The sequence below is a fragment of the Bos javanicus genome, chromosome 5 (assembly GCF_032452875.1).
Source record: "Bos javanicus breed banteng chromosome 5, ARS-OSU_banteng_1.0, whole genome shotgun sequence".
Classification (NCBI taxonomy): domain Eukaryota; kingdom Metazoa; phylum Chordata; class Mammalia; order Artiodactyla; family Bovidae; genus Bos; species Bos javanicus.
In genome coordinates, this window is record NC_083872.1 from 97,609,845 (window position 1) to 97,635,076 (window position 25,232).

General features: G+C 45.1%; 1 protein-coding gene across 1 annotated transcript; it reads right to left on the reverse strand.

Moving 5' to 3' along the window:
- Positions 1 to 3,370: 3,370 nt before the first annotated feature.
- On the reverse strand, positions 3,371 to 8,586 carry CDKN1B (cyclin dependent kinase inhibitor 1B). Its single transcript, XM_061417809.1, has 3 exons — positions 7,562 to 8,586; positions 6,875 to 7,004; positions 3,371 to 4,718 (listed from the first exon to the last, which is right to left on the reverse strand). The coding sequence occupies exons 1-2, from the start codon at positions 8,034 to 8,036 to the stop codon at positions 6,883 to 6,885; spliced, it is 597 nt and encodes a 198-aa protein (XP_061273793.1). The 5' UTR covers positions 8,037 to 8,586; the 3' UTR covers positions 3,371 to 4,718; positions 6,875 to 6,882.
- Between the last annotated feature and the right edge of the window lie 16,646 nt (positions 8,587 to 25,232).

Genomic DNA, 25,232 nt, shown 5'->3' on the forward strand with positions numbered 1-25,232 from the left:
GGTTTGGGGTTTTTTTTTTTTTCCTCCAAAACTAGCTAAAAGCCCGAGACTCCGCCCGAAGCTGCAGCCTCTCGGATCCACCTTAAATCTTCAGTGGACTCGGCGCCGGGGTCAGTGGGCGCAGCCAATGCCAATCAAGTTTACAACCACCAGCACAGGAGGGGAAAAAAAAAAAAAGAGGAAAAAAAAAATAATCTGCAAGTTCTCGGGTCTGCACACACACTCGCGGGGAGGCACGCACACATGTCCACAAGGACACAAAAGACAGGAGCGGGTGGGGGCCGGGTGCCAAAGAGGGAAGGGCAACGTGTCCGCAGATCTCTCGCTCGACGCGAAGCGCCCGTGGCCCCGTGCGCTCGGGGAAGGCGCGCGGGAAGCGCGGCCCGGCCCGAGCGCCATGATGGTGGCCGCGGTTCGGAGCCCATTTTTTTTTCTGGCGGGGGAGCTACAATGATGCAATCCCCCGGCCCCGCGGTCCCCCGGCTGCGCGCCCTTCTCCCGGCCTTTTCTTCGCCTTCCTTTTGAGGCGCGTCGATGTTTCGCGCCCAGCCCGCCTCTACTCCTTTTTGTAGTGTTCACTTACTGACTCCTGCCTCCCTCTTGTGTGTGTTCCCACGCGGGACAGGCCCAGTACGCAGAGAGCACCACCATCCCCCCCACCCCCACTCCACGGGGCCTCGAATTGACGTGCGAAGGCTACACTTTCGGTTCTGCGGGGTCCGGGCTGGCGCTGACCCCACCCTGCCCCACCCCCACGCAAGCCGAGATACAGGCGGTGCCACCGCCCCCATGCCGACACCCGGGAAGGCAGGGTCAAGCGTGACCGTGGACCCTCTTGCCCTCCCCCACTGCGCAGGATTTTCACCTTAATTTTGGCCGGGAGGGAGGGCAGCGAGCATAGGGTGTGGCCCAGGTGAAAGACTTGGCAAACTTAAAAAAAAAACTAATAGTCTGGAAAACAGATAGCAGATCCTAGATGAGCTTTCAAAACACTTTTTTTTCCCAGTCAGAAAAAGCTTCGGAAGAACAAGTGTCTACGCTAACAAGGGTGAAGATGAAATGGCGAAGGCAACGTTCCTCGGCATCCGGGAAAGGTCCCGGCGCGCGGCCGGTGGGCGCACCGTGGCCTGAAAGGCCGCGCGCCCCGCTCCCCTCCTGTAGATTTCCACGGTCCCCTTCGTCTGCAATCACGCCCCTGGACCCACAGTTTCCTAGTTCTTCCCTGCTCTGCCCTGATCCCCTTCACTGGGCAGCGGGGATGCGACCGGGGGACTTGGCAGAGCGGGTGTAAGCGAGGAAGCGACCCCCGCGAGCGGCAGCGGCGCTCGGCCCCTCTAGCGCGCGGCTGCGGCCCTCCTGGGCCGCCGGCGAGCCGAGAAGGCTTTCGAAATGCGCGGGGCTGCGGATCATTGGAGCCTGGGGTGGGGGTGGGAGCGGACTGCTGCCCTGGAGGGTCCACGAATTCGGAAAGGTTCTCCCCTCCGCTCACATCTCCCCAGCGCCCTGGAGTTGACGGGGTACTGATGGGCAGGGTCTGATTGTGGAGAGGAATGGGGGTTTTCGCTTCTTTCTGAGCCCAGAGGGGAGATGATGAGAGAGGCAAGTTTCGGAGAAACCGCCCAGCCCAGCTGCGCGGGCCGAGGCGCAGCCGCCCTTCACGGCCTGCGGGTGCCCGGGGCGCGGGAACTGCGCGCAGCGATCCGGGAGTTGCGGGAGCCGCCGGTAGCAGACGAGGAGCTAGATTTGATAGTCTTTTCTTGCCGAGGCTCCGGTCAGCCCGACCCCGCAACTGCCGCGGCGGGCGATCGTAGGGCTGCGGCTCAGGGCGGAGAGACTACGGCGCGGTGGCCCGAGTAGCGGGGTGGGGGGTGCCTGGGCCGGCGGCCGCATCCCCTCGGAGCGACGCCCGCGGCGGGCCAGGCAGTCTGGGGTCGGGGAGAGAACGGTCAGAATCTCGGGGACACGTTTAGAGACTTGACGCAGAACGGGCGAAGGACCGACACGATGACTTTAGGGGCTGCGTTCCTGTGAACGTGCCTGGCGCGGCGAGCATCCACTTCTTTCTGGCCCTGTACTCCTAAAACGCAATCTCTAAAAATTCGGATTAACGATGCCTCTTGGGGAAAGAAACGGGGGTGGGGGGTAGAAGCAGCTTTTAGAAAAGGATTTTTGCCCCCCATCTGATAGAAACACGTTTTAAAGTACTTTTTGGCTCAGAGAGACTTTATTTCATTATTTCCTGACTCTCCACTCCTTCCTCCCCATTTTGAATTGTTTTTCTTGCTTTCTCAGTCTCTTCCTGAAAAACACCCTGCCTTCGTGTTTTGAATAGAATCACAAAAACACCTTTAGCCTTTAATTAAAATAATACCCCAACTTGGAAGATGTGGCCCAGCCACCAAAGGACCTATTTTTCCCTTCCCGGCAGTCGCAGACAGACAATCCTTTTTTTTTTTTTTGGATAAGCAATTTCGGGTCAAAATAAGCTGAAATCATCTTGTTTAGAGCCCCCTTTGAGGTACAATAAATTAAATGCAACTATTCAAGAGAAACTATTTAATCCAAATCCAGATTTTTGCGATTTAACCATTTGCAGATTCCTAGAAAAAATAATTTACTTTTTACACCTTAGCCACATTTTCTAAGGGAATTTTAAATTAGAGGGATCATCTTAGTAAATCTTACTTTAAGATGCTGTTTAACTTTTTTTCTTATTTAAATAAAAAATAATTTTGCTATGTGGATATGGGACCCCCAAACCCTCAGATTGGGTACTCAGATTAACCAGTTTTAGGTTGTGTAGAGTGTAACCAGGAAATGTAAAGTTGAGGAACTGGTGTGTGATGGCCAGTTCAATTTGAAGGATACCTGTTCTATCTAAATTAGTGTGGAATGCACGCCCCCTGCTAAAGGACCTATATATCTGAATATTTTGGAAGAGAGGTGTAGCTTAGGGGGTCTGAACAATTGCACTAGCTCCTTACAACATTCTGTGTGTGTAAATGCAGAATTTAGAGAAGTCACCATGTTAGTTTCATTTTCAATCCTGCAAGTGTGTGATCAGTCTACACTTATGTAAGAATTTTTGGTTCTGACACATTCATATTCTAGAAGATATAAATATTACCATCTTATTAATATGAAAATGTGGCTTTCCCACTTTCCACTTCTAAAGTTTTGTCCACCCATACAGAACTAAGTGGAAAAGCGTGACTACTACATTCGGTCCTACATAAACATCATCTGAGTGGTAGGCCTGAATTATCTAGGTATTTGCCACATCGTATTACATTTGTGGAAATGACTAGAATGCTAAGTCGAACACCTCAAGCTTAGTAAGGTATATTTACATACAGTTCAACTCAACGAATAGCTCTGGAAGTTTTCTTTATTGATTACTTGACGTGTAACAATAATTGGCATCTTTTTCACACATTACAAAAAATTATACTTGGCTCAGTATGCAACCTTTTAAGCATAGCCATATTATTTAACAGAAGAACAGAAGGGGAAAAACCTACTCTACCCGATACAGCATTTACAAATGCACAAAACATGCCACTTTGGCTTGTATATTGTCTAGATTAAAAAAAAAAAATCTTTTTAACATAAATAAGTTAGTATAATTTTCAGTGTCTTTACAGAGTTATGTACACAGGTACACCTCAAATGGTTTTGTTTCATACACATACACAGGCAATGTAAAAATACTGTTTAAAGATGTAGTATCCATTTCACCAACCCACGGGTGCTTTTCTCTATATGCACTTTCCTTTAAAAATACCACTATCCTTTGGACAAATTAAGAAACAGAATGAGAAGCTGTAAATTAAAAATTATTTCATTATTTTTTATGTCAAGTTACTTACAGATCTTTAAAAATATCCAAGGGTTTAGAATTATTTTGACTGTGTCTACACACCCTGAAGTGAAAAGAAAATTAAGAAATGTTCTCAAAAATCTGATAAAAATTAAATGGTCAATTCTGAGCATTCAGAACACTCCCCACATACATGCCAGAGTGGCCAGAGGTACCTGGAGTGATTACCAGACTGCTGAATACTGGTAAATGCCAATTGTAAGGGATACTAGTGGGGAGCACTGAGTTTTTTGTTGTTGTTAAAAAAAAAAAAAAAAGCCATTTGCTACTACATAACGGAATCATCAGAGCTCCCAAATGAGAAAAAAACTTCATGTAAAAATAAACAGCAATTATCTGCAGCCAGTGTTCAAATTTGGATGATTTTTTAAATGAAATATCAGTTTTCATTGAAAGGGACATTACATCTTTAAAGAAAATAATTCAAAAACCCTTCCCCCAAACTGCTTCTTTTCATGCAAGTCAAATATTTTTGTCCTTGCTCTAAATCGAAGCAAGCTCTTAATACAACCCCCCATGCCAATTCCTCAGTACCCACCCCGGCCCTCCCTTCCCCAAAGTTTATGTGCTACATAAAAAGTAAAAACTATATACACAGGTAGTACAATGAAGCAAATAAGGAAAAACCTAATTGCACAATGCTACATCCAACGCTTTTAGAGGCAGATGATTTAAGAGTGCCTAAAACTTTAGTGTTATTAAGTCTGTTGCTGTTCAGTGCTTGTAAAGGATGTCCATTCTTGGAGTCAGCGATATGTATTCCAAATTTTTAATTTATATCTTCCTTGCTTCATCAAGCAGTGATGTATCTGATAAACAAGGAAACATACTCTTAGTTCTGCAAAAGAAACAAGGAGAAAGAATTAGAAGAAAAGGCACTAGAATAACATTGTCAATATATTACCGGAATTATTTTGTTAGTTTTAGCTGGGAAATACCTGAGCAATGGGAAAGAACGAACATACTAAAAGCTGGTGACTAGAGTCATCTCCAACCAACATTTCTCTCACTGGCTTTTCACTCTCCCCTGTGCTATAGGCTTTTGTCTAGAACAGCAGTATTCAACAGTGGGTAATTTTGCTGCCTGCCCCTCGCCATCCCCCCACCCCCAGGGGGACATTTGGCAATGTCTGGAGACATTTTTGGTTGTCACACTGGGTATGACCGGAGGGGTTTCTACTGGCATGTGCTTCAATAGATCAGGGATGCTGCCAGAACATTCTACAATGCCTGGGACAGCCTCCTTCAACAAAGAATTATTCGGCCCCAAATGTCAGCAGTGCAGAGGTTGAGAAACCCTGGTCTAGAGAATTGGGGTCAAAGATGAGAAAGAACAGACATGGGAAAATTCAGAAACCAATAACACTTAAGAGTAGCAGAATTTTCTCAGTTTGAAAAATAACTGGCAATGATATTTATAAAGGCTCTCCAAAGAAAATTCTATTCACTTTTTTTTCCCCCAAAATTTTCTAGTCTTAGTCATATGTACAAATATACACACGAATGCTTATGAATAGGTCCTTACTACGATTTCCTGTATTCTCTGAACTGGCAATATTTACTAACAAGTGCTTCTCGGTATGTGAGAATGGAGCCAGATCAAAATTCAGCAGGTCTGATTTGCTCATCTGACGACCTATGCCACAAGTCACAAACCAAGAGCCGCAGGTGTTAGGGTTACTTCAGAAATCATTTTCATCCAATTTACCTACTTCATATATAGAAGCTGTGATGTAGAGGTTTCATAGCACTGTTTTATATAAGCTCTGAAAAATATCAGGTATATGTAACCAAGTCCTATATATGAGACTGATTTAAAAACACAACCAACTTGAACCTCACCTTCATCCTTTTTAAAATTTTTATAAATGAGGATTTTAAAAGTTAGTGTAAACATTTCTTAGGATCTCTTTATATGCTAGGCTAGTGAGAGTGTTTGGAGAGAGAAAGAAGGACATAGTTATTGTAAGAAGTTTACAGACTATGAATATGTGTAGTTTGATCCTTAAGAAGACCAATCCGTGTAAAGCTGGGGGCTGATTATTCAAATTAGCTTTTCATGTTGATCATATTTTAGTAAATGGCAAAAATCTCCACTTCTAAAGTTGGGGGTACACCTACCCCTGCCAGCCCTGATAAGTACTCTCCATTTCCTCTACAAGTACCCAGCTTCTCCTGTTATAGCATGATTAGCATACACATGCTGACGTGTTCCTGGATTGCTTACTCTGGCAGAGTCACTCTAACTTCTGCTTTGCAACTTCAGTGTTATCAGAAATTCCGCAGGAACCTTAGTATTTTTGAGCCTTCCATTTCAGTTTTATTTTTTTAAACACACAGGTTCCTTCTCCATCCTCCAAACTTATATGAAGCCAGAGAGTGTGAGAGCATATGAAAATGATAAAGACAAAAGCAAGTCACATATTTCTCTTGTGACATTTCTAACTATTTGATTATCTGGATATGAACCACTTTTTCAGTGAGGAAAAGTGCCTCACTTTTCCCTCAAAGTTCTGAATTAAATCATTTATTTGCCATTTTTGCCCATGTAGAGCTCAAAATCTGTTACTGAGTCAATGTGGTCCTCTGGGAGATGAATTCTCATGAAGTGGGATGAAGGCAGACCCCTGCTCTTGGTCAGATGGAAAAAGAACCTATTGTTCTGGACATGTTTTGATGGCACCTTCAGGCAACTGACCTTCTTACTCACGGAGCCTCGGTTACAAGTACTTGCCTGGGACACTTGTTCTGATCAGTTGTGCTTCAAAGGAAAATAATCTCAGGAGGTGAAAACCGGGAAGAACTATAGTACCTCCCCATGATTCCCAGTCTTCCCCATTCCTACCTTTTTGTCCTCCCAAAGCATAAAACAAAAGCCCACAAGTTTTCATCTGCCAGCCACCACTGAGATTGGGTTATCTTGGGGCTTGAAAGCCCACGAGTTCCTGCAACCCAACTGGGGTGTCACTTATTTGCTCCAAGTCATCAACCCACCGAGTGGTTTACGTCTGACGCCTTCTGAGGCCAGGCTTCTTGGGCGTCTGCTCCACTGAACCGGCGTTGGGGGAACCGTCTGAAACATTTTCTTCTGTTCTGTTGGCTCTTTTGTTTTGAGGAGAGGAATCTAAGGGCAAGAGGGAATTTTAAAAAGAACACACACAAACAATCTTTATTAGAAAAAAACAATGGCCGACAGAAGTGAGCCCAAGAGTCAAGGGACAAAAAACCCACCACCTCCACCCACAATCCTGGGTCCGTCATTCCCAGTGGCCTTTAAGGGCACAAAATGAAGTTGTTTTCACATAACAGAAAGTGTATTTTCTACGCTTCAAAGCTCTCTCTCCAAAGCGAAGAAGGAGGCAGTTGATAAACATCCCAACGTTGTCACATACCTACCGCTGTCTAGCTGGGAGGAGCCGCGATGTTTTCAGTTAGAGAAATGATCAGATAACACAATCTCAAGCTTCTGACTTAAAAGTCATAAACAGACAAGCAGGCAACTAAATAAATAGCATGTACTCATGTACCTCAGAGTAGCAAAGTGCGCTCCCCCCGCCTCCGCCCCAAAAGCTAAGTCAGAACTCGCTGAAAAGAAAGCTGCGGTTAAAGACCCTCGAGCAGGGAAAGGAGCGCGGCAGACAGACACAGACAGACATTTTAGGCATCGGAAAGGGTCATTACCATCTGCGGCAGGTCGCTTCCTTATCCCAGGGCACTGCTCCGCTAACCCGGTCTGGCTGTCCGGGGCATCAGTCTTCTGATCGACCAAATGCGTGTCCTCTGGGTTTGCCTGAGACCCAAGTAAAGGGACCGCCGGGCGGGCCCCGCTGGCATCCTGGCCTTCCTGCGCCGGCACCTTGCAGGCGCCTTTGGGTGGCCGCGGGGGTCTGTGGTAGAACTCGGGCAGGCTGCCCTTTTCTACCTCCTGCCACTCGTACTTGCCCTCCAGGGGCTTGTGATTCTTAAAATCAAAATTCCACTTGCGCTGGCTGGCCTCTTCCATGTCTCTGCAATGCTTCTCCAAGTCCCGGGTTAACTCTTCGTGATTGACCGGGCCAAAGAGGTTTCTGCAAGCCGAGGGCTTGGGGTACTCCGCCTGTCTGGCGTCCATCCGCTCCAGGCTCGGACTCCCGTTAGACACTCGCACGTTTGACATCTTCCTCCCGGGGGGTGGGGTGGGGGTGGGGGGTCTCGGCGACTGAGGCTCTTGCGCGCGCTCTCTCTCTCTCTCGCCAAACAAAACCGAACAAAACAAAACGCCCCGACCCAGCCCGAGCCCCTCTTTATAAGCCCTGCGCCGGCCCCTGGAGCCAAGAGAAACAAACGCGAGCCGAGTCAGCGCCCGAGCGTCTAGGCGCGCACGGGGCTGGGGGAGGGGGCGAGGGGCAGCCCCCCGGGGCCAGGCAGCCCCGATCCCGGCCGTTCAAGCGGGAGGGCGGGGAGCGGAGGGGAGGGGAGCCGAGCGCCGCCGAGACAGGAGGGGGCAGAGCCGCTCCGAGTCCCGGCCGCCGCGAGCCCGCGGGTCCCGCCGCCCGAGCGCCCTCTCCAAACCTTGCGGGCGTCGCGGAGTCGCGGAGCGGCGAGGGAGTGAGCCCAGAGGAAAGCGGGGAGGAAGAAAAAAAAACACCCCCGAAAAGACGAGCCCCCTTTTTGGAGTTGCCCAATATGGCGGTGGAAGGGAGGCTGACGAAGGAGAAGATGATTGACACCGCGAGTCTATTTAAACAGAGGAGGAGATCATTGGTCGCGGCGCCGGGAGCCGCCCCGCCGAGGCTGGCGAGCGCGGCCTTAAGGTGGCCCCGCCGCGCCTCCCCGCCTCCCGGGCGCGCCGCCGCCGCCACCGCCGCCGCCGAGCGCGCGGCCGGGACCCGGGGCTGGTCGCGTGACTGCGGGAGGCGCACGTCTTGCCAGCAGACCTGCTCCGGCTGGCCTAGGAGAAATTACAAATAAGACAAACAAGCTCGCCAAACGGCCGGGGAGCCGGGGAGGGGCCTGGGCAGCGGTGCCGGCCGGCGGGTGTTCTGATCCCGGGCGCTGCGCACCTCCCCGGCTCCTCGCCCGGGAAAGCCGGGGAGAGCTCCAAGGTGTTCGGCCGCCAGTGGTGGTACCCATGGCTGGCGATCTTGTTTTCCCCGCACTCGCCGAGCGGGGGATGGGGGGATGCAGTGTGGGAGCTGGGCCCCCTAGCTGGGCTCCCCCCCGGGGGCCCCCAATCGCTCACACGGCGGGGGAGGCGGGGAGCCCCTCGGCCTGGGTGCCTTAAGCTGGGGGTGAGCAGTGGTTAGTTCACCCTTAACCTAGAAGTCTTTGCTATTTCTAGGGGAGGCTAGGGGCTTAGGGGAGAAGCCTAGGCGGACGTCTTTCTACAAATTACCCTTGAATAGATGCAGTCTTAATCATGTATTCTGAACCCAAGGTCTCCCTCAATAAAAAATAAGAAAGGATTGCAAGATCAAAAAGTCAACTGGTCTCTCAAGCCCCTAATAAACTTTGTAGCTGTCTCAGACACTTTTAGTTTAAAAAAAAACAAAAAAACAAAAAACGAGGTTAAACCCCTGGCCAGGTTCTTGCCTCCCAAGTACAGATGACTGACGCGGGCTGCGTGTGGGAACTCGTCTCCTCTTTGTATTTTTCAATTCTTTGCCGGGTTGTAGCAGTTTCCTCTACCTGAGTCCAGCCGCCAAACACAACAGCTTCTTCCTTCCTCCACCCTTCTCTCCTACCAAACTCAGCTTCTTGGAACCCACCCAGAACACCATTCAGATGCAAGTGAGTGACGCTTTTAAAGGGCGGCGGGTCTTCTAGGAGTGAAAGGAATCGGAAAGTCCGGGTTGCGAAGTGATTTCTAAAGCAACCACAACCGTGTCCTCACGTCTGAGATTGTTCGGTTGGTCAGAAAGTTCGTTCGGATTTTTCCAGGAGATCCTACGGAAAAGCCCAAACGAGCTTTTTGGTCAACCCAGTATTTCGGCATTTCTCTGCTCCCTTTTGCAACTTGAAATTTACCTAACAGTGTGCTCCTGAGCAAGGTGATGGAAGTTAAAACAGGATGCACAGGCTGTTACATCTGAAACAAAGGGTCTTTAACTGCCCTCCCTATCCTCCTTTTGTTCTGGAACAAAGTTACACATTTTACTGGAAAGTAATCTCCGGTTCTAACAGTGCCCAACAGCAATTGTGCACTACAGTTTTCTTAGGCATTTATGCTACAGGTGAGTTTGACATTTAACTTGTTTTCTTAACCCACATAGTATTTGCCCACTTTGTGTGCCTGCCTTGCTTCAGACACTCCAGAATGTAGGAGTTAGGAGGAACCTTGGAAACCCTGTGGTTCAACCTTGTCTTTTAACCAGTGAGGAAACTGAGACTCAAGAGAGGTTTCTCTGGGTATCACCCAGAGTGATTCTCCTGTCTATAGTCTGCAGGTCCTCCTCTCCTATAAATGATTCAAAATGGCTCCTTCTCATGCTCTGGGCTGCTTGCAGCTGTTTTCTTGATGTGGCCTGTGGTCCCTGATATTTAAATACGACTGTCACTGGCCTTTGGTATGACCTTGCACTTAATATGACTAAAATGCAGATTCCAAAAGGGCAGGGTGAGACCCAGAGAGCAGCAAGAGAGGCAGTGCTTTCAAAGGCCGGACTTCCTACCTGATGGAGAGAAAATATTTCACCTGGCATCTAAGTAAAAGGTCTCATCTTCTTTCTTTCTTTTATTTTAGGTCGAATGCCCCCACTACTGAATTGGAGAAGATGGAGAAGAGGGAAAGAAAAATTAGGGTAGGTCTCAATACCATAATTTATACCCTACTCCTGAAATTATAGATTATTGTTGTTGAAATCTTTACACAGTTGTTGGACTACACCAAAATTCTGTATTCTATATGAGCATAAATTCAGATGCATAAGTACACAGCTACCATATCTATGTAAATGGAGACATCCTAGAGTATTACACCTTGCCACAGATGTTGGATTTTATTCGTGGAATTAATATCTTCCAGAAAAGTTAAAAATGGATTTTTCATCCCCTACGCACCCTGAATATTTCTTTAACTAGTATGTAGGACCACCATTTTGTCGCTTTGTTAATCTTGAAAACCAAACGAGTCACGGTGACGCCACCTTAAGACGTCTGGCTGCCAGCAGAAAGGCTGTGCTTACTCCGACCTTGCTATGATCTAAAGTGTTTTGTTTACAGTCAAGGCACCGTAGAACTGCGGGGCAAATAGTGAGAGGGCAGGCGTCCGCTGTAGTAGCGACGAAGCGTGAAAAAAATACGACGGAGTCCCCGAGGGAAGAGAACCCGGAGCTGTGAGCGCCATCCTCCTGTGGACAGTAGGCGGCGGCTTTAAAAGACTGAGCCCGGGAGAAGAATTTCCAATAAACAGCCTAAAGGCGGAGCCTGGGAGAAGACAGAAAGTTACACTCGCGCTGCTCTGATAAAGGGGGTTCGGCTGCCCCCAAGCCCCAGAATCTCGTCCTGGGTGATGTTTTTGTTGTCAGTTTCACTCTTGGTAGTCTTCTCCTTAGAGCTGAGAAGTGGCTCATAAGCCACCCAAGATTTGTGTGTGTCCTTTAACAGCTTAGGAGAGAGACGAAGACCAAAATTACTTAAAGGAAAACACCTGTGTGGTAGCCGAATGTCCCGGCGGGGCGGCTCAGCAAGCTCGCCTCCCAGGTGCAGTTCCTCGCAGGGGGGAAGTCAGGCAGCCCCCAAAACTTCTGCGAAGCGCACGCTTCCTGGCCCCATTGCCCCTCCCACCTCGAGCACACGATTTTAATCCTTCCTCGAGGATGTTTACGGTGAGGCGACGCTCGCTCAATTTCACTATGCTCCTAAACCGACACATTTTTAGAGTTTGGAAATTTCACAGTCTGTTTCTGACCCTTTTAATTCAATTTAATAAATACTTACTGAGCATTTTCTATTAATTTGCTTATTCTTTCTTTCTACTAATATTTACTGAGTGCCTTGATATCCGAGACTCTGGGAATACAGAGGTAAACAAGCAGATTTACACTAGGATGACGGCTTACACTCTAGTAGGGGGAGAGGAGACAGAAAATACACAGTGATACATGGGTGAAATATACATACCGCGGAAGGAAGTGATACATGCTATGGAGAATAACAAGAGGAGGGGGAAAGAGAGTGTTGTGAGGTTCCAGTGTGACTAGTGTGGTCCAGGAAGGCTTCATGGAGAGAGTGCTCTTGGAGAGATGCTCTGAGGACTCGAGAGAGAGCAGCCATGTAGTGTCCCCATAAAGGGAACAGCAGAGGACTTCCCTGGTGGTCCAGTGGTTAAGACTTCTCCTTCCAATGCAGGGGGTGGGGGTTCCATCTGTTGTGGGAGAGCTAAGATCCTACATGCCTCCTGACCAAAAAAAAATAAACAACAAAACACTAAAACATAGAAGCAATATTGTAACAAATTCAAAAGACTTAATTTTTTTTTTTTTAATGGAGGATGGAGAGGAACAGCAAACACAAAAGTTCTGAAGTGTGATTTTGTCTTCAAGGAACAAAGGGGAGAGAGGAGGGAGTAACAGCAGCAACATCTGCTCAAACAAAGCGAGGTAGGCCTCTGCAGGGTTTTAATCCATGACTGAATGACAGGAGAGGCCACTGAAGCAGTAGGAGGTTCTAAGCACTGGAATGATGTCCTCTCACCATGGGTAAGGTATTCCCCAAGGTGGTATTCTCAGCAGTGTGGAGAATGAAAGGATGAGGAAGTCACAATTCTTGCCTTTTAGGGAGTATTCATCCTAGAGGGCTTCCCTGGTGGCTCAGATGGTAAAGAATCTGCCTGCAATGCAGGGGATTGGGGTTCAATTTCTGGGTCAGGAAGATCCCTTGAAGAAGGGATGGCTACCCACTCCAGTATTCTTCCTTGGAGAATCCCAAGGACAGAGAATCCTGGAGGGCTACTGTCCATGGGGCCGCAAAGAGTCAGACACAACTGAGCGACTAACACTTTCATCTTAGATAAGGAGACCACCCTCTCCATAGATAGAAAGCAGAATATGGAAGAACTGTGTTCAAAGATGGAGTACAAAGGAGAGACAAAGAGGAAGCTGTCAAGGAGGTGATATGAGTCAGATCTTGAAGAATGAGAAAGTGCCCTTGGAGAAATGCTTTGAGGACTCCAGAGAGACCATAAAAATTATAAAGATGTATTGGCAGGGGTGGTAATTGGGGGTTGGGATCAGACAGTGACAGGCATGGGGGTGACATGCTAGTGAAAAAGTCTGCTTTATTCAGTAAGCAAAGGAGCTTTTGGTGAAGAGAATAACATGATCACTGTTCAAACATGTCTCCTGACCAAGAACAAGCCTGTGCTCTGAGAAACAGAGTCTAGGGACGGAGCCAAATGAAAGGTGGGTGGACAATCCCATTATGGCCTTAATCGAAAGGGAACTGAGTTTTGCACAGAGCACAAATGTGAGGCAATAGGGTAGAAGCATGAGCCACGAGACCAGAGAAAAAGGGCTTGGAACAGAGAACAGGAGGCTGTCTGGTGTGAGCTACTGAGTCACAAAGGCATAGCTGCAGATACTTTGTATGCAGTGATCACCACCTTGACCAGGAGTGGAGGCAACAGTTAAGGGACCCAAGCTGCATAGACGTGGAGTCCAGAAATGGAGACACAGATGTAGAGAACAAACTAACAAGGGGGTGGAGGGGTGGGATTGACATATGTACACTATTGATACCATGTATAAAATAGGTAACTAATGAGAACCTACCTATAGCTTCAGGAACCCTACTCAGTGTTCTGTGGTGACCTAAATGGGAAGTAAATCCAAAAAAGAGGGGATATATATATATATATGTAGCTGATTCAGTTTGCTGTACAGTTGAAGACAACATTGTAAAGCAACTATACACCAATAAAAATTTTTAAGTTATTTATTTGGCTGCGCAGGGTCTCAGTTGTGATACTAGGGAATCTTTGATCTTTAGTTGGAATCCTCAGGATCTAGTTCTCTGACCAGAGATTGAACCCGGGCCCTCTGCACTGGGAGCATGGAGTCTTAGCCCAAGGACCACCAAGGAAGTACCTCTAATAAGAATTAATTAAAACAATATAGGACTATGTGCTCCCAATGCAAGGGGCCCAGGTTCAATCCCTGGTCAGGGAACTAGACCCCAAATGCCACAACTAACAGTTTGTATACCACAACTGAAAGATCTCTTGTGCCACAACTAATTGATTTGGTGCAGGCAAATCAATACATGTTTTTTTATTAATTAAAAAAATTAAAGGGCCCCAAGCTGTCTTGGACAGTCAGATGTTTGGGTTCAGAAATGGCATCTGACAGCAGAGTCTAGGGTGGTTGTGATGAGCATGGAGGCACTGACATAGGGAGGTGACTTTCAAGGCTGATTGCAGTTGCCCAAGCAAGAGCTGTGTGTGTGCCAAGTCGCTTCAGTCGTGTACAACTCTTTGTGACCCTATGGGCTGTAGCCCACAAGGCTCCTCTGTTCTGGGATTCTGCAGGCAAGAATATTGAAGTGGGCTGCCATGCCCTCCTCCAGGGGATCTTCCTAACCCAGGGACTGAACCCGCGTCTCTTGCATCTCCTGCACTGGCAGGTGGATTCTTTACCACTAGTGCCACCTGGGCAGCCTAAGCAAGAGATACAAGGGCCTTAAGCTGTGGCGCAGAGGAAGGAATGGAAAACAAGGAATGAATGTGGGTTTGCTTAGGTAGTCAGAACAGATACGAGGGCTGGTGAAAGATGGAGAAATGGGGGATGACTTTAAGGGTAATTGAGAGAATGGTGCCATTAAATAAGAGAAGTAGCACAAAGGGAGGATGCAGCAGAAATGGCTTGCTGTCCAGCAAATTCCATTCTCACCTTCTTCCTCAGTATCAGAATTGTAACCAGGCATACAGCTGCCCAGCTACGTTAAATTTCCCACCCTCCTTTGTAGTTGGATGTGGTCTGATGATAGGTATTTTCCAGCAGAATGTAGGAAAAAGTGATATGTGTCTTCCAGCCTAGTGTATAAAACCTATCACATGACCCCTCCCCTTCCGCTTCTCTCTCCCCACTCCCATGGACTGTTAAGGTGAATATCACTGCAACCTTGGAAGCCACACATTAAAGATGATAGAGCCACCATCAATGACTTGACCCAAGAGAAGAAAGCGAATTTCTACTTTGTCGAACCATGTTAGTTTGGGTCGATTTGTTATAACATTTTATAGTCAATCTTAACTAATACAGGAGGGCAGAAAGAGAAGGGGGGTGACAGAGGATGGAATGGTTGGATAGTATCACTGATTCAATGGATACGAGTTTGAGCAAACTCCAGAAGACAGTGAAGGACAGGGAAACCTGGTGTGGTGTGGTGCACGGGTCTCAAAGAGTCAGACATGACTTAGCGATTGAACAACAACAACTAATACAAATGGGAAAGTCTGGGAGATAAATAGGGAAGATTGAGAATTTGATTTGTTACAGTCAGTATATATATTGAAATGAACTATATCCTTGAGGGAAAAAAGAATAAGAGGTTATGTTCCTTAAGAGGGTAACAAAGGGACTTCCCTGGTGGTCCAGTGGTTAAGAATCTGCCTGCCAATGCAGGGGACATGGGTTCAATCCCTGGTCTAGGAAGATCCCACAGGCCTGGGAGCAACTAGGACCATGCGCCACAACCACTGACCCTACGTGCTGCGACTACTGAAGCCCGCATGCCTAGAGCCCACGCTCGGCAACTAGAGAAAACCATCACGCAGCCATGGGGATTCAACCAAATAATTATAGTTAGTTTTTAAAAACAGGCATTATAATCCCCGCCCCACACAAAAATGGGTAACAGAGATAATATTGGAGACATGAATCTGACACGTAATGTAAAGGTATGGTGTGGTTGGCAGGACTCTCTGAGACCTGTCTGTATTTACAAATATGCCAAAAGTAATCATATGACCAGGTCAGATCCCACATAAAGTTTTCAGAAGTATGGGAAAAAGTATATGTGGAATGTTCTCCATATTTTTCATCACAGTTGACCTGTGCAACACTCTTTTCTTCACTGCCCCACACAACCTTCTCAGAGAGTTTGCTCCCTTAGCCTTTTCTGCTAAGGGATTATATGATATTGCTCCCATTTGCTTCTTGAAGATGACCAGAGAGGGGATAGTTGGTAGCTATCTGATTTTAACTTGGCAGACCAAATCCTCTCTCCTGGAAATTCGAAACCAGGTCTCAAAAACTTCAGTTAGTAAACTGTAAGTTAGAGATGCATAAGGTAATACAGATTCGGAATTGAAAGAGCAGTTTTAAGAAAGCTATCTTTGGCCCATATGTGATGGAGATGGAGATAAAGATTGCTTGCAGTGTCAGAAGAAAGAAAGGGACATTCAAAGAGAGGAGGAGGAGAGAGACTGTAGGTTTTCACATTTATTTATTTATTCATTTGGCTCTACTGGGTCTTCATTGCGGCATGAGGGATCTTTAGTTGTGGCATGTGGGCTCCCTGACCAAGGGTTGAACCCCGGGCTCCTTTGCATTAGCAATGCATAGTCTTAGCCACTGGCTCACCAGGGAGGTCCTGAGACCCCGGGTTTTAGAGAGACAAATAACACTGAGCACCCTAAACTCCCCAGTTTCTGGATCCTGCAACTCGGGAGGTCCAACTACATGGATTTCAGTTCCGTGGGACAGCCTGTGTTTGTAAAACAATTCCATTTTGCTCCAAGCTAGTTTGTTACTGGTTTCTATTAGTAGAACCCAAGACATCCCTGATTAATACTTTACATATTTGAAAGCAGCTTCTTTGATTTCATCACATTTGACCCTCATAAGACCACCATGGCAAGACAAATGCCATTATCCTCTCTTGCAGATGAGGCCCCGAGATTAAGAAGACTGAGTGTTCCGAAGCCACAGAAAGGTGCAGGCAAGGCGCTAGGACCAGTGTGCCTGCCCTTCGGAAGCTGAGTCCAGAGTCCACTGTGCTGACCCTTGTAGATGATGCAATGACTTAGTGAGTTTGTAAATTTTATCACTGAAGTTTCATTGGCTTAGTCTACCTACTGTTCATCAATAGAAGGTTCTGGAGAAAAGGAGATTCGAATTTCTAAAAAGAAAAATAGCATCTTTGAAAGAAACGACTCAAAAAAGGTTTAAAACTGAGCTAGGTCAGACTTTAGAGAAAAAAAAAATTCATGAGGTATTTTTAATTAGAGAAAAAATTCTCATTTTTAAGTAAAATATAGTAAGAAAATTCAGTATTGCTGATTTCATAAGAAGGGGAAATAGCAAACTCTGGTTTCACGACCTTAATTTCCATGATTGAAACATAAATGGACAACTTTCATGAGTAGAATATGGAATTTGGAACAAAAAACATATTCACCACCAACTCACCATTTTCTACTATTCATTGAGAAGATATGAAGGAGAAAACCTCTCTCAATGACCATCTCAGTCTTCAGTTTGCACAAACTTACAGCTAAAAAAATACTGGAAAGTGCTCATTTTCTGTTCCTGACCACTCTCTGAATAACTGTTCACATGAATATTTGTTCATTCCTTCATTCATTAAATTTTTAATGAGCTCTTACCAGATGCCAGACCCTCTGGGGACATAGCAGAAAACAAAGACAGCCAAAGTCCTGCTTAATGGAATGGAGTTAATACTCAAGTGTGGAAGGCAGACGATACACAAATAAGTAAGCATAGGGTGTCATGCCATTAAAGGTGCTCAACTGGTGTCATTGAGGGTGCAGAGAGTAATGGAGACAGGTGCTATATTAGGAAGGACTCTCTGATTAAATGACATTTGAACAGAGACCTCAATGAAATGAGGGCATGGACTACATAATTTTCTGTGTTCCAGGCAGACGAAATAGCAAATCCAAGAGCCCCGAGGAATATGCCTGGGATGCTAAAGAACGATAAAGGGACTTGCAGGTTAGAGTATGTAGGGGCTGGGAGGTAGGAGATGAGATCAGAAAGAAACTAGAGCCCTGGATCATGTATACTTTACAAGATATGATAAAGACTTTCAATATTATTCCAATTGAGGTAAGCCATCTTTGAGTGGGGAGTTTTGATTTGACTTTGGCTAATTTTGATCACTTTGCTGTGTGGAAAGTTCTTCAAAGAAGCCTGAGAGAAGTAGGGAGACCATTGCAGTAATCCAAAGAGGTCGTGCTGATTCAGACCAGGGTGGTAGCAATGTATGTGGAAAAAAGTGTAGAGTTATGATATTTGGGTTTTAAAATTTTTATCTTATTTTTAGTTGGAGGATAATTATTTTACAATATTGTAAAATATTGTTTCTGCCATATATCAACATGAATCTGCCATAGGTATACATAGATCCTCACCCCACACCCACCCACCTTGAGCCACCCACCCTCCTCCCTTCCTATCTCACCCCTCTAGTTTGTGACAGAGCACTGGCTTTGGGTTTCCTTCGTCATACAGCAAATTCCTACTGGCTGTCTATTTAACATATGGTGATGTATATGTTTCCATGCTATTCTCTCAAATCACTCCCCCGCTCCTTCCACCACTATGTCCAAAAGTCTGTCCTTTATGTCTTTGTCTCCTTTGCTGCCCTGCAAATAGGATGGTCAGTACCATCTTTTTAGATTCTATATATATGCGTTAATATATGATATTTGTGTTTCTCTTTCTGACTTACTTCACTCTGTATAATAGGGTCTAGGTTCATCTACCTCTTTGGAACTGATTCAAATATGTTCCTTTTTATAGCTGAGTAATAGTCCATTGTGTGTATGAATCACAACTTCTTTATCCATTCATCTGTCAATGGACAGATATGTTTTTAAAGATATAGCCAGCAAACTTTGCCAAATGATTGAAAATGTAGAGTGTATGGGAAAGAAGGGTCCGTAATGACCCCAAGGCTTTTTGGCCTAAGCAACTGAAGAAGGTTTGGCCATATACTGAAGTGGGGTTGACTGAGGGAGGAACAAATTTTGCTTTGAGTGTGCTAAGTGTGAGACAGACATGGGCATCCAAGTGGAAACATTGAGTAAGCAGTTGTATATATGAGTCTGGAAGTCAGGCGAGAGAGGTTTGTGTTGGAGAAACAAATTTGGAAATTTTCAGCATTTAGATTATATTAAAGCCTTGGGACTAGATAAGATCATGAAGGGAGTGAGTTTAGATAGAGAAGAGGCCTGAGCATTACAACCTTTAGAAATCAAAATGATGGGAAGTCTCTAAACAGAAGAGAATATAAAGGAGCCACTGATGGAGTGGAGGAGAGCCAAGAGAGAGGTGACTCAGAAGCCAAGTAAAACAAAATGTTTCAAGGACGAGAGAGATCAAATGGTTCAAATGCTGCTGGTAAGTCAAGTAAGATGAGGACTGAAAACTGACCATTGGATTTGGTCATGAAGGTCATTGGTGATCTTGATAAGAATAGTTCTGGCCAAGTGGAGGATATGAAAGCCTGGCAGGAGTGGACTAAAAGGTAAGTCGTGTAATGTCCCTGCGTGCTGTATACCCACATGAACAAAATATGCACGCATATACCTCATCTAAACAGAGAGTGGCTAGGTTCTAATAGCAGGAGGCCAGTGTGGCAGCAGGCCTGGGATGGGGCCTGGGCACCGGCAGATAGGGAGCTAAGCATGTAAAGAAGGTGCCACCCACTGACCACCTCTGCTTGTTTCTCTGTATGGTTTCACATTCTATCATTCCTTCAGTGTGTTTTCTTAACTTTCCAGAGAATTGTCATGTTGATAAATTACCTTAAACCTCTTGGAAAGGAATCGCTTTTGGAGGCTGTGCTAAGAGAATTAGCACTGAATGAGCTGTGCTTGCAAATCTCATATTTCACCCGGCTAATGTTCTGCTTAGAAAACCATCGCTTTATTGTAAATTCTTAGCATAATAAAAGGACATTGAGTTGTGTTTCTGTTCTTGACAAAAAGCCTTTTCTGACGTTGTCATAATGGTATTTTTCTCCGAACCTCAGTAATCTGCTTAAGATCTTCCTGTATCAGTGAACCAATTACATCTCTAGTATCTAATGCAATTTGCAATTTGTTGCCTTTTTCCTTAACTTGGGATTTGATTTTCTGACCTAAATGTTTCAGAGTGGTTTTCCATCTGGCTTCCTTCACCAAAGAAACAGAAACATCCAGAATAGTTAGGCCCTCTGTTGCCACATGAGGACAGAAGAGGGTAAGTAATAAGAATTCCCCCGCAGAGCATTCATGAAGCAGGAATGTAACTGACCTGCTGAGCTGTTTAAACAGCACAGGAGGGCAGCACAAGGCCAGAACTCTCGGCCCCAATCTGGCAAATATTTCAGACCATAACCATACTTACAGCCTACGTTTCTAAATGCAGACAGAAAAGTTTTAAACCCCACCAAATTTAACTGAACTGTAAATCTGCATAGACTCTACCTATTGAACGTTTTCAGATCATTTTCATACATTACTCACATAGTTTGAATTTAACGTTAATGTAGTTTATCACAGCAGAGTGTTTTTAATAATTGCGTGGTCAAAGTAAGTATTATAATCCTTAACAAGTGAGTAAGTAGAAATGAAGGAAAAAGGTGGGGACTTCCCCGGTGGTCCAGTGGCTAAAACTCTGCGCTCCCAATGCAGGGGGCCCGGGGTTTAATCCCTAGTCTGGGAACTAGATCCCACATACTACAACTGAGAGTTTGCATGTTGCAACTGAAGATCTGGTGTGCAGCAACAAAGACCAAAGATACCACGTGCAGCATTTAAGACCTGGCCCAGCCAAATAAGTAAATAAATACATATTTTTAAAAAGATAAAACGTAATTTGTCTCTGGTCACATGCAACTGGTGAAAAATAATCCAAGTCTGATCCTTTTCCACTAAACTACTCTTCAGAAAGACACACCCCCATCCCTCTAAACACACATAGACATATACACTGCCTCCATGACATATTCACCTTGACTTCAGATATAAACATATGGCTTTCTTTTCCCTCAGGATCGCTTTGGCAAGTCTGGGTCTTTTATGGTTTCATGTAAATTTTGAAATTATTTGTTCTAGTTCTGTGAAAAATGTCATGGATAACTTGATAGGGAATCACATTAAATCTGCAGATTGCTTTGGCTAGTACGGCCATTCTTAACAATATTAATTCTTTCAATCCAAGAGCATGAGACACTGGAGCAGACTTTTAATTTCGATGAAACTGCTTTCAATTGGAATCAAATGTCCTCAATGACCTACATGTCCAAGGAGAAAGCACATGTCCCAGGGTTAAAGGTTCTAAAGCAGCACTGTCTGGCAGAAATATGAGAAACATGTACAATTTTAAACTTTCAAGTAGCTATATTTTCAAAAAGTAGAGTAAAAAGAAACAGGTGAACTATTTCAACATATAATCAATATAAAAATTATTAATGAGATATTCAACATTATTTTTTCATAGCAAATTTGGAAAACTCAGCAGTGGCTACAGGACTGGAAAAGGTCAGTTTTCATTCCAATCCCAAAGAAAGGCAATGCCAAAGAATGCTCAAACTACTGCACAATTGCACTCATCTCACACGCTAGTAAAGTAATGCTCAAAATTCTCCAAGCCAGGCGTCAGCAATATGTGAACCGTGAACTTCCAGATGTTCAAGCTGGTTTTAGAAAAGGCAGAGGAACCAGAGATCAAATTGCCAACATCCGCTGGATCATCAAAAAGGGAAGAGAGTTCCAGAAAAACATCTACTTCTGCTTTATTGACTATGCCAAAGCCTTTGACTGTGTGGATCACAATAAACTGTGGAAAATTCTGAGAGAGATGGGAATACCAGACCATCTGACCTGCCTCTTGAGAAATCTGTATGCAGGTCAGGAAGCAACAGTTAGAACTGGACATGGAACAACAGACTGGTACCAAATAGTAAAAGGAGTATGTCAAAGCTGTATATTGTCACCCTGCTTATTTAACTTATATGCAGAGTACATCATGAGGAATGCTGGACTGGAAGAAGCACAAGCTGGAATCAAGATTGCCGGGAGAAATATCAATAACCTCAGATATGCAGATGACACCACCCTTATGGCAGAAAGCGAAGAGGAACTAAAAAGCCTCTTGATGAAAGTGAAAGAGGAGAGTGAAAAAGTTGGCTTAAAGCTCAACATTCAGAAAACGAAGATCATGGCATCTGGTCCCATCACTTCATGGGAAATAGGTGGGGAAACAGTGGAAACAGTGTCAGACTTTATTTTTTGGGCTCCAAAATCACTGCAGATGGTGACTGCAGGCATGAAATTAAAAGACGCTTACTCCTTGGAAGGAAAGTTATGACCAACCTAGATAGCATATTGAAAAGCAGAGACATTACTTTGCCAACAAAGGTCCATTTAGTCAAGGCTATGGTTTTTCCAGTGGTCATGTATGGATGTGAGAGTTGGACTGTAAAGAAAGCTGAGTGCCAAAGAATTGATGCTTTTGAACTGTGGTGTTGGAGAAGCCTCTTGCGAGTCCCTTGGACTGCAAGGAGATCCAACCAGTCCATTCTAAAGGAGATCAGTTCTGGGTGTTCTTTGGAAGGACTGATGCTGAAGCTGAAACTCCAATATTTTGGCCACCTCATGCGAAGGGTTGGCTCATTGGAAAAGACTGATGCTGGGAGGGATTGGGGGCAGGAGGAGAAGGGGACGACAGAGGATGAGATGGCTAGATGGCATCACCGACTCGATGGATGTGAGTTTGAGTGAACTCCAGGAGTTGGTGATGGACAGGGGGGCCTGGCGCGCTCCAGTTCATGCGGTCACAGAGAGTCGGACACGGCTGACTGAAGAGTCAGTCACGTGACTCTTCAGTCACAGCTGAAGAGTCGTTCACAGCAACTGAACTGAACTGAAGTTTTTGAAATGTGGTGTATATCTTACACTTACATCACATCTCAGTTTGGATTGGTATATTTAAATGCTCAAGAGTAGAACTTCCCTGGCGGTCCAGTGGTTAAGACTTCACTTTCCAGTACAGCAGGTGCAGGTTTGATCCCTGGTTGGAGAGGTAAGATCCCACATGCCTTGAAACCAAAAAACCAGAACATAAACAACAGAAGCAATATTATAACAAATTCACTAAAACCTTAAAAAATGGTGCACATTAAAAAAAAACTTAAAAATGCTCAAGAGCCTCACATAGACAAAACAGACAATATAGCTCTAAAAGATTACTGTGATGTTGAGAACACCAGAGGAGATTTAATTGTGCTGATATTTTTCATTAGCCTAGTAACTTTTATGGTCCTCAGGTAACAAAACTGCATAGGTTTTGAGTGGTCTGTTCCAAGCTTGTATTTTCTCTAAGTCCTGTTATTTCTAGTGTGCTGTTTAAAAAAAATACTTTTTTTTTACTGTATATACATACTTTCCTACCCTTCCTCCCAGCTAGAGGTAATCATATGACATAGTTCTGAGCAATGAGATGTGAGGGGAAGTCTGTTAAGTCATATGGGAAAGATTTTTCACGCTGATAAGGGAGGACACAAAGAGAAAGCATTTTCCTCTTTTTTCTCCCTCCCTCTATCCCTTCCTTTCTCTTTGAATATTTCATATGAGAACATGATGTTTGGTGCTATGGCAGCCATCCTGAGACTGTGACTGCTGCTGCTGCTGCTGCTGCTAAGTCACTTCAGTTGTGTCCGACTCTGTGCGACCCCATAGACGGCAGCCCAACAGGCTCCCCTGTCCCTGGGATTCTCCAGGCAAGAACACTGGAGTGGATTGCCATTTCCTTCTCCATTGCATGAAAGTGAAAAAGTGAAAATGAAGTCGCTCAGTCGTGTCCGACTCTTAGCGACCCCATGGCCTGCAGCCTACCAGGCTCCTCCGTCCATGGGATTTTCCAGGCAAGAGTACTGGAGTGGAGTGCCATTGCCTTCTCCAGAGACTGTGACAGAAGACTACTGAGTTGAGGATGGCAGAACAGAAAGGAGATGTAAATGCAAATAAAGAAGCCAGCCGGGCAAAGATGAGGATGGCAGAGAGCCTAGGGTGGAGTTCTCTAGCTGTCTCGAGAGTATTGTAGCAGAGATGTCCTTAATGGGCACTGCTAAATATTCACAACCAAAGTTCACCCTTTTTTCTCCCATATGCCCCCCCCCCACCCCGCCCTTGCTAACGATTCCCTTCCATCTGACTGCAATATTCTTTCTTCAGGTGTGACAAGTGTACTAGAATTACTCCCAACACTTGAAATAGTGCAGGGCTAGAATCAGCAGCACAGTTCTCTGGCAGTCCCTTGTTCACCAATAAAGGGAACTGCAGTGCACAAACACTGCAATTTGGCTGTAACGTTTAATACTTCTAAAATCTTTAAAATTATGTCATGAAAAAAGTCCTATCACTCAGTTAATAAGATTGAAAGTGAAAGTCGCTCAGTCATGTCCGACTCTTTGCGGCCCCGTGGACTTTATAGTTCATGGAATTCTCCAGGCCAGAATACTGGAGTGGGTAGCTGTTCCCTTCTCCAGGGGATCTTCCCAACCCAGGAATCGAACCCAGGTCTCCTGCATTGCAGGCAGATTCCTTACCAGCTGAGCCACAAGGGAAGCAATAAGTAAGATTATATTGTATTGATTCAACAAATTTGGGGTAATTGGGAATGCATAGAAGATTCCTTGTTCAGCAGTTCCTTATGTTGGGATCACAATAATTCAAGAACCCACGTTTACATAAACATTTGACTACAAAAGGCAGCAGTTTTTTCACTGCCTTACAATGTCAAGGTAATTACAGGACAGCATGCTCAGAATGCTGCTAAATAAATAATATGGATAGCTATTTTTTTTTCCATGGATAACGTTTTTAGCTACTGATCGTGGAAATTCTGGAAGTCTACTACTTCCTGAGTTGCATGACAGACTGAATGGGTAACCAATTCCTGGTGAGTTTCTTTTACTCATTAAAAGATTTTTTTTCAGTGAACAAAGATAAAAGTTTTATTTGACCAGTTACTGGTCTTACACTAACATTTTCATCACATGTAAATACACCAGTAGTCTCAAAGGATTGGTAGCTCTGTATCAACTCTTCATCCAATTTCCATTCTCTATTTCCATTAGCACCATCTCATCATGTGCAATAAAAGCATTCAGTTTCTTTTACAGTTGTTGACTGCCTTGACAAAGTAAGCAGTGTTTATGAGTCAGTCTTAATCACCTTAATAAGTGAACAAAGAATCAATTCAGCTTATCTACATTTCTTTTCCTTCACGAAAAAAAATGTCAATTCAATCCTGCTTAGAAAACTGGCTATCACCTTACCTCAACCAAATGAGTGCAACCCTAGATAATGGAGCAGGACTTTAAGTTCCTTCTGACTTTGGCACCAATTGTTGCCTTAAAA

Bases quoted from the DNA above. Each gene is read 5' to 3' on its own strand.
- CDKN1B (XM_061417809.1), bottom strand. From the start codon at position 8,036: ATGTCAAACGTGCGAGTGTCTAACGGGAGTCCGAGCCTGGAGCGGATG. The intron at 7,005-7,561 runs GTAATGACCCTT...TCTTGCCCTTAG, and splicing joins GAAGCGACCTGCCGCAGATG to ATTCCTCTCCTCAAAACAAA.